Source organism: Labrus mixtus, chromosome 5 (genome assembly GCF_963584025.1).
Source record: "Labrus mixtus chromosome 5, fLabMix1.1, whole genome shotgun sequence".
NCBI lineage: Eukaryota > Metazoa > Chordata > Actinopteri > Labriformes > Labridae > Labrus > Labrus mixtus.
Window position 1 is genome coordinate 449,866 of NC_083616.1, and position 10,027 is coordinate 459,892.

General features: G+C 44.0%; 1 protein-coding gene across 1 annotated transcript in view; it reads left to right on the forward strand.

Moving 5' to 3' along the window:
* Positions 1–8,192, forward strand: part of tacr1a (tachykinin receptor 1a) — a 62,666-nt gene extending 54,474 nt beyond the window's left edge. Inside the window, exon 5 of the mRNA XM_061037189.1 lies at positions 7,274–8,192. Coding sequence (XP_060893172.1) covers positions 7,274–7,610 — 337 coding nt within the window. The 3' untranslated portion in view covers positions 7,611–8,192. The remainder of the gene's footprint in view (positions 1–7,273) is intronic.
* The last annotated feature ends 1,835 nt before the right edge of the window (positions 8,193–10,027 follow it).

Here is a 10,027-nt window from a genome sequence, read left to right on the forward strand (position 1 = left end):
TAAGATGGGGTTCAAATGATGTAAAGGCTTACATTCTACACTAAGATGACGCCTTCTGTCATTATACACGGAGCTCTTTCACCAGAGAAAAGCTAATGAATATAAGGTCTACAACTCCACCAGATTTATTCCTCACTTTCCTGACGGACTCCGTGGACATTATTGGACATTCTGGTCAAAGGTGCGCTCGCCTTTGTTAGCGCTCTGACGACAGACGAGAGGGAAATGGGCCAGAGTGCCTGTGCGTCACTGATAGCGCGGACTACACACCGCTCTAACAGGCATATTTCTCTCCAACGTGTTTTCACTGTCAAACAAACTGGACCAACTCCAGCTACTGATGGTAAGAAACAGAGTCTTTTCTACATCCTGTGTTTTGTATTCATGGAGACGGTGTGATGTGGACTGATACCGGACTCTGCACTTCAGCCGGCAGGATTCCAACTCTTAAGAACGGATCCAGACGCACAACTTCCCGGCAAAGCAAGAGGTGGAGGAATCTGCTTTTATACCATCAGTGGCTGGGGTACAGATGTTACAGTGATCCAAAAATTCATGAATCATTAAAGGCTTGGCCATTTTGAGTGACAGATGGAAGCTGCTCGCTGTCTGCTAGGTGTCACCTCAGCTGTAAACTGACACTAACCATCAGCAGTCTTGTCAAACGTTGATTTATTTATTCATTGTGGCCAGTGCATCGGAGTCAGGGTTGTTTTTTCCCCCTCAAAGAAGACAGCAGGCTCTAGGGATGTGAAGAGGCATCATTATCTGTATCTTACTCTGTTCAACCAAGTCATCTAGTGTGGTTGTGTTGGTCACTCTGGCATGAACAGCACGCCCAAGCTGATCCCACAAGTGTTGAATGTGGTTGAGGTCAGGACTGCAGGCAGGCCATTTCATCCTCTCCACTCCCAAATTCTGGAGGTGGTCTCTCATAAACTGGTGGGCGTTTTCATCTTGGAGGATAGAGTTCGGTCCCAGACTGTGGAGATGGGGGATTGCCACTGGTTGCAGAATCTTATCTCGATATCTGTCTTCATTGAGATTGCCTATAATGATGAAAAGCCTTGTTTTTCCAGTGGGGAGATGCTGCAACTTGGCTGTGCGGAACACCAGCATGAAGTAGCCCTATGGCATTGGCCCTATCCAGATCAGTGGAATGTGGCATGCTTGGTGCAGACACCAACTGACTACTGAAACCGGGCCCATGCTCACAGGAGCTGCCAATCAGGCCACTGATTGTCAGCACCCGGGGTATCAGAAGCTCAAAACAAGAGTCAATAGAAACAGCTGAATAAGGTATTTGGCAGAGAAGATTTGGCAAGTTAATATACAAGCTCAAGTTCATTTACCATTTTATAATGCAGTAACTCAGTTAAATTTTGATAATAGAAACGAGTAACTAACTAGTTACTAATTTCCAGTAACTTGCCCCTCACTGCTCATTTCCTTCCTTTCGTTCGTTTAGTCCTAATAAAGGTCAAATGTGTGAATAAGAGTGCAGAGAGATAAGGTTTAGAGTTCTCTCTATACAGAATATTGAGGGGCTTTTGTCTCTACCAGCTTTGCCAATCTAAATTCAAATTTGTGGCAGATGCCGTCCCTTCCTTTCCATTTCCATCCATCTCTCTTCATCTCGCTCGTGCTCTCAGTTGACATTTATCTTTTCCTTCCGTCTTCACTTCCTTCCTGCTCCCTTGTTTCTGTGTGTGTGTGTGTGTGTGTGTGTGTGTGTGTGTGTGTGTGTGGGGGGGGGGGTTGTCAGCCCCTTCAGCCTTGATCTCATCAACACAATCCTAAAGTATAACACCTCTTCTCTTCTTCTTTCCACGTCTTTGGATCATTTGAGATTATTTTTTGTATCTTAAACAGTAGAATAGAGAAGACTGTTTAATGTGTTATTCAGTAAACAACACAAAAAACAACGAGTTACATGTATATAGTGTTCTCTCTTTTGATTTGTCTCATCTCAAGATAAGATAACTTTTTTTTCTTTAATAATATTGAAATGTTCAGTGTTTACATCAGCAAGGACAATAAAAAAGAAAAGCACATACCGTACTGCGACTGCTGCAGACAGGCTCACTGAAAAGAAAATATTGTGCATTCAATGTACAAAATAGTTGTGAAGGGAATTGCACATTGGAAGTTTCTCTGTAATTGCACACAAGTGATTGAGTATTTTTATAATACAGTTGTGTGTGTTTTCCTGTTCCAATAGGAGCAGTCAGAGTCAGACTGCAGCAGGAAGAAAGGATTTAAAGCGTCTCTCCTTCACACACAGAAGTAGCCTGTCTCTAAATGGTTTCTGTTTCATGCAGGGGGAAATGTTGTATATGATAGATGATAGCTTTGTTATAATCCACCTGTATGATCCCCAGCTCCTGCAGCCACAAGACAATTAACCCCAATTAGCTCCTGCTGCTCCGGTGGCGGCGTCTAAATGTGTATGAATGGATGAGTTAATACTGATGGACTCTTTCCAAAGCAGCCTCTACCATCAGTGTGTGAATGTGTATGAATGGATGAGTTAATACTGTTGGGCCACGCAGGCTTAGGACAGTCAAACAATGGACTTGGGTCTGCACCTCTGTGAGAAGCCTCATTTGAGTGATTCACTGAGAAAGAGGCCTAAAAGGACTCTTTATCCCAGAATCCCCTGCAGTACTTCACACCTATGTGTGCCATAAAGGGGGGACCGGAACCTGAGGGAGACCCCACAGGAAGGAGACCAGGTGACAAAACTCCAAGACTTCCATTGCTCTCTCTCTTTCCACGCGCTGACTTCAAGTGTTCAGAGACACAAGCTCACCTCCTGTTTCCTGCAACAACCTTCCTTTGTTTTAAGTTTTGGCGCGCAGGTAATCCGCGGCCGGCAGTGTTCTGAATTCTGAGCTCGGATTGTCTAGTGAACGCATCTCAGTTTCTCGGAGAGCGTCAGACTATAACAGATTATCAGAAAGATAACGGTCTTATTCCGTCCTGCAACGAAAGGACATCAACGGACATCTTTCCACTCGACGGAGAACCAACGAAGCCGCTCTTGCCGTAAGGGACCCTCGCCGCCATCAGACACCTCTGCACCTGGACGGACAGAAGATCTGTTTTATCGCCGGACTCCTTTTTCCTTCACCAATCGCGGGCAAAGCGATTCACAAGTGAGGCTTAATTAGGTCTGGGCAGAACTAGCTTTAGAGAGTGTTTTTAACAATTGTTTGATTGATGCAGAAACTACAGTATTTTTTATCTTTGTTGGATCCTGAGTTTTACCTGTTTAAAACTCTTGTTGTTCCCGTTTCGGACCGCTGCGTCCTATATGTGTTTAGCGTAACAGCGTTATAACCGGGTATTACTCTTCTGATCAGAAAGGCCAGTGTAAGCCGTATTAACTTGAATTCGGCCATTGGTTTGTTTCAGTGAATGAAGGGAATTACTCCACGCCATTACGCACATAGGCTACACACACACACGGAGATCTATACACTTGTGGCCATCCAGATGCCCCAGAGACACAGATAGTGTAGGGCCGAACTCGGTCTCTTTTAGACATTAAGGCCACATTAGGTCTTTGTTAGGTGTGCGTCATCGGAAGGCCGACCACGTGGGACGAAGCAATCTTCCCCCCTCTTCTCTCTCTCTTTCATCCACAGACACAGACACAGACACACACACACACGCATGCACGCACCCAGGTCAATCAATCAATCAATTTTTATTTGTATAGCGTCAACTCATAACAAGTGTTATCTCGAGACACTTTACAAGAAGCAGGTAAAATACCTTACTCTTTGGCTGTTAACGTCACAAAAGAGCAGGAAAAAAGACCTTACTCATTGTTATGTTACAAAAAGCAGGTAAAAGACCTTACTCATTGCTATGTTACAAAGATCCGGCCTATCCATCATGAGCACTTTAGCAAAGCAGCAAAAGTTACAGTGGTAAGAAAAAACTGCCTTATTAAAAGGCAGAAATCTTCGGCCGGATCCCCGGCTCATGACGAAATAGCCTTCACAGGCCTAGACTGCGCCGGGCTTGGAAAGGGATAGGGGGAGAGATGGGCTAAGATGCAGGAAGAGGGATAGAGAGCAAGGGGGTGGGGGGAGGCAGACCGTCCATCAGCAATCCGGTGGGGAGGGGAGGGGGTGTGGGGGGGGTTGTTCTGGCAGGCCGCCAACCCACGATCCAGTGGGGAGGGGGTAGTGGTGGGGTGGGGGTTGTTCTGGCAGGCCGTCAACCGACGATCTTGAGGAGCCTAGGAGAGCTCAAGAGCTCCCAGGAAAGTAGGTGGTTTGTGACTGAGATTTATAGATAGATACATGCAGTAATATGATGTACTGTATATGCACAGAGAGAGAGAGAGAGAGAGAGAGAGAGAGAGAGAGAGAGAGAGAGGAGCTCAGGGTGCCAGTTCCCCCGGTAGTCTAAGCCTATAGCAGCATAACTAAGAGCTGGTCTACACCAGCACCAGCCCTAACTATAAGATTTATCAAAAAGGAAAGTTTTAAGTCTATTCTTAAAAATACAGACTGTGTCTGCCTCCCGGACCCCGGCTGGAAGGTTCCAGAGGAGAGGAGCCCGATAACTGAAGGCTTTACCCCCCATAGTACACTTAGAGACTGTAGGTACCACTAGCAGGCCTGCATTCTGGGACCGTAATGTTCTTGAGGGACAGTACGGCACTAGTAGCTCCTTAAGATAAGATGGTGCCTGGCCATTTAGAGCTTTGTAAGTGAGAAGAAGGATCTTGAATTCTATTCTAGACTGTATAGGGAGCCAGTGCAGAGAAGCCAAGACAGGAGTAATGTGGTCCCTCTTCCTAGTTCTGGTCAGTACACGAGCTGCAGCGTTCTGGACTAGTTGAAGAGTCTTTAGAGACTTGACAGAGGCACCCAGACAAAAGAGAGTTACAATAATCCAATCTGGAGGTAACAAATGCATGAACTAGTTTTTCTGCATCATTTTGCGACAGGATATTCCTGATCTTGGATATATTACGAAGGTGAAAATAGGCAGTTCTTGAAATTTGCCTGATAAAAGCCTTGCTAAAGGACATATCTTGATCAAATAGAACTCCTAGATTCCTAACAGTGGTGCTAGATGCCAGGCTGATGTCATTAAGGACAGTCACATCACTAGAAAAAGTCTCTCTGAGGTTCTTAGGGCCTAGCACAATAACTTCAGTCTTGTCTGAGTTAAGTAGCAAAACATTTCTGGTCATCCAGGTCCTAACGTCCTTAAGGCACGTTTCTAGCTGACATAACTGACTGGTGCCATCGGGCTTCATTGATACATAAAGCTGAGTATCATCTGCATAACAATGAAACTGTATGGAGTGTTTCCTCATAATATTTCCCAGAGGAAGCATATATAATGTAAAAAGAATTGGTCCAAGCACTGAACCTTGTGGGACTCTATGGCAAACTTTAGTGTGCATAGAGGACTCATCATTAACGTGTGTACAAACTGAGATCGGTCTGATAAGTAGGATTCAAACCAACTCAAAGCAGTCCCTGCAATTCAAAGCAAATGTTCCAGTCTGTACAACAGGATCTGATGGTCAATGGTGTCAAAAGCAGCACTAAGATCCAACAAGACGAGCACAGAGAGAAGTCCCCTGTCTGAAGCTAGCAGTAGGTCGTTTGTAACTTTAACTAATGCAGTCTCAGTGCTATGGTGGACTCTAAATCCTGACTGAAACTCCTCAAATAAACTGTTGTCATGGAGAAAGTCACACAGCTGATTAGCTACCACCTTCTCCAGGATCTTCGAGATAAAAGGAAGGTTGGATATAGGCCTGTAGTTAGCTAGAGTTCCTGAATCTAGAGTAGGCTTTTTAAGTAGAGGTTTGATTAACGCTACTTTAAATGTCTGTGGTACATAGCCTGTCAGTATAGACGAATTGATCATATCTAATATAGAGTTGCTAACTAAGGGAAAGACTTCCTTAAACAGCTTGGTTGGGATTTGTTAGGTGTGCGCCATCGTGAGCGATCACGTGGGCACGAAGCCATCTCCCCCCTCTCGTCCCCCTCTCTCTCTCACGTGCGCACACACACACACACACACACACACACACACACACACACACACACACACACACACACACACACACACACACACACACACACACACACACACACTTACACCTCTTCCACAAGCCTTGCTTGATAATGTTTGTCGCTTAGATTAGTTTATAATAGTTATTTGTTTGATTAAGTTAATTGATTTTGGATTGATGTTGCTTTGTTTAAGTAAATTCTGTTATAATTTTAAGAGAGCAGTCGTTGGTGATTACTGGTGTATTTGCATTGTGATATACGCTGGGTGTGAAGGCTTTCACGCCTTCAATTGATTAAATATAGTTATTAATTATTAATAATATTAGTAATTAGTAACTGATTTGAGACTGATTTGAGTGATATTTTGGTTATATTTCTGTGATTACAGGTTGGTGCCCCAAAACGAGATTAAACATAGTTTAATGATATTTTATTTATATTATTAATAATTAAGTATAATTATTAAAGAATATAACCAAAGTTGACTTGATATAACCCCAACAATACTGATTGACTCTTTACTCAGCAGCCTCTACCATCAGTGAGTGAATGTGTATGAATGGATGAGTTAATACTGATGGACTCTTTACTCAGCAGCCTCTACCATCAGTGTGTGAATGTGTATGAATAGACGAGTTAATACTGATGGACTCTTTACACAGCAGCCTCTACCATCAGTGAGTGAATGTGTATGAATGGATGAGTTAATACTGATGGACTCTTTACTCAGCAGCCTCTACCATCAGTGTGTGAATGTGTATGAATGGATGAGTTAATAGACTCTTTACTCAGCAGCCTCTACCATCAGTGTGTGAATGTGTATGAATAGACGAGTTAATACTGATGGACTCTTTACACAGCAGCCTCTACCATCAGTGAGTGAATGTGTATGAATGGATGAGTTAATACTGATGGACTCTTTACTCAGCAGCCTCTACCATCAGTGTGTGAATGTGTATGAATGGATGAGTTAATAGACTCTTTACTCAGCAGCCTCTACCAGCAGGGAGGGGCAGAGGAAGAGGACTGGAGCTGCAGGGACTCAGGAGGGGCATGCTGCAGAACATAAAACTTTTTTACATTCTGGATAATAACGAGCATTTTTGGATTTGAAAAATATCGGTGTCCATCTCATTATCGGTGCCTTTCTGAATTTATATTAGGATTCCGTCTCATCCCTACTCACAAAGATTATTCCGTTTTGTTTCTTACAGGTTCCGTGCTGGTTTTAAACAAGCTTTCCGCTGCTGCCCCTGTGTGCCTCAAGGCTCTTATGAAGGTCTGGAACTCAAATCCACCCGCTACCTCCAGACCCAGACGAGTGTTTACAAGGCCAGCCGGATGGAGACGACCGTGTCTACAGTTCTCCAGGTTGGAGAGGATATGGAGCCGCCAAAGGTCAAGGTGATGGGAGGTCCAGGTCCTGCAGTCAGGGCCAGACCACATAGCTCCTCTCTGGATCTCACTTCAAACGGGTCATCATCCAGGAGCGTCTCCAAAACCCTCTCGGAGACGTCCAGTTTCTATTCTAGCAACAACTTGCAGGAATAGACTATGGGCACAGGCTGCTCTTCGATTGGAGAGCGGGGAGAGAGTGTTTATCTTCTGCCGGCATGTGTTGCTGCAGAAGAAAAGTGTGACTTTATGAGTGTCAGCTTTTCATGAATACATTTTCACTGAGTGTACTGGTATGTAATGGGTCATTTACATGTGAGAAGTGGATGTTGTCTTCATCACGACCTCCTAGGGAACTTTACCTGCGTTACTCAAGCAACTCAAAGGTGATGGTCGTCATTAAGACAGGTATTCTCTGTGCAATAGAAAACCCACAGTGCAAACATGAGTGTATTCCAGTTTAAAGGCTCGGCTGAAGCAGACGCATGAACCTCCAGTCTTCACAGCTCTGCTTGTCACACCAGTCTCCTCTCAACGCAGACTCCGGGCTCACACCTCCTCATTCACACAAACTGTGTAGCTCACACGGTTTATTTTAGAGTTGAGAGATGACATTAGACCAGTGTGCTGCGAATACAGCATCTCCTTGTTTCAACAGGAATATTCTTTGGAAACAAAGAAAGCCTGGCCTCAGGTTCTGAAATAGTCTAGAAGAAAAAACCTGAGAGGGAGAGGTAGGTAGAGGATTAGACATCTGGAAACAGAGATTATCATAACTTTGTTTCAGGTTACAAGTGTCTGAGTTAAATCATGGAGATGGTATTTGCCGTTTAATAATTTTCTCAATAAAATTAAGAGGCAACGGCAGACCTTGAGTGAAAACTGATCATAATCCATATTTTGTGTCAAATGCTACATAAACTTATTAAGCTACTTCTCATTCTTACTATCAGTCAACTGAACTGAACACCACATGACAGTTTTACCCATTTACTCAAAGAGAGGCTGCTGTGCTATCTGCTGACCCGATCACTTGCTGGATGTCATGTTCTCGTAAACACCTGGGCATCGCCTAACACTGTGTCCTAACAGCACGCCAGCATTATATGTCACGCTCGCTGTCCACACTGCATGCGTTAAATATTGAATTCAATGCTCTGTATATCCACTCTTGCCAAGAGAATAACATCTAGTGCTTTTTGTACTGAAGGTGGACAAACGGATGTGTGGTGCTTTGTATTAACGAGCAGCTGACTCAAATCACAACTGAGGGTCATCTTTAAACGGCTTGCGGTGAGCCAGAGAAAACGTTTATTTTCCGGTGTTGACACAAACTTTTCAATCATGGATGTGCATATTATCAATGCACCGTTATCCCCACTTTGTAAGATGAGCTTACCAAGCTCTGTTGAGTGAGAAAAGTGTGTGTCAACGCCTTGCAGAGCCCCCTCCTTCCTCGTTCCCTAGCGACAGAGAGGAAATTAGAAACAGGGCGTTGGGGTAATAACGGTGCGCTGCGTCTGGCTGCTTTGCGCTGCAGTTAGGACACTCTGATAGGAAACAATAGAATCAGACTGATTTTGTCCTGTTAGGACACGGTGTAAGGGCAGACTTTTGGGGGTTCAGTATGTGACCTAAGCACTCTGACAGCAGATTGTTAGATCCAGGGATCTGATTAGTTTCACATTAAAAAATGAAACCCGACAGCTGCCTGGCTGTTTAACCTGCTCCGCCTTCTGAAAGCCAAACACCACTTTGAAACTGTGAAATATTTATGTAACACTCTACTCGTTGACCTGCCAGCGACCTGCACTCTGTTGTTGTCGGAGCATGGGACTTCTGTGATTCGGCTTGTTTACATTCAAACCTGGCTTATATATTGCCAGTAAAAATATAAAATTGGATTATATTATTTATTATATAATTTATTATATCCAGTTTTTTCCGTTCTTTCCACATTTTATTTGTTGTTCGCCGTCCAACGTTATTCAGTTATTCAAGATGAATGTAAATATCAGGTTTAAAGGGCTCCATAGGCGTTATACTGCCAACAGGCAATATGCCTTGGTGAGAAGCAAAAGGTCGTTTGTCCACCTGGCGTTTCAACAGTTGAAAACAGTTCAACTTTTGGAACAACATGGCCCTCGCCTAGTCACTTCTCCCCCCACTGGCCAATCAAAACAAAGAAGGGGCGGGACTTCTGATATCAGCTTTGTCAACAACAAACAGATGATAAATCAATCTGTCTCGTCTTTTCATCTGTAGAGCTGCTGATGTGAGGACAGGATTCATTTTCATACTTTAATCTTTTCTTTGAGATATTTCCTTGAATCAATATATTAAAAACTTTGAGCTACTAAACCAACCTATCGGTCACGAACGAGGGAAGCAGAAGTTAACCTTCATAACCTAGCAACAATGAGGTCGCCGGTGAGAAGCGCTCTGAAGCTGTGGTAGTGGATGCTGCCATCGCAAAAAGTGCCGTCTGTGGACACAGGACATGATGTCTGTAAAGGGTGAGAGGAGAGCAGCTTGCCCCTGCTGGAGTCCAGGGAAACTAACTGTGTTAAACC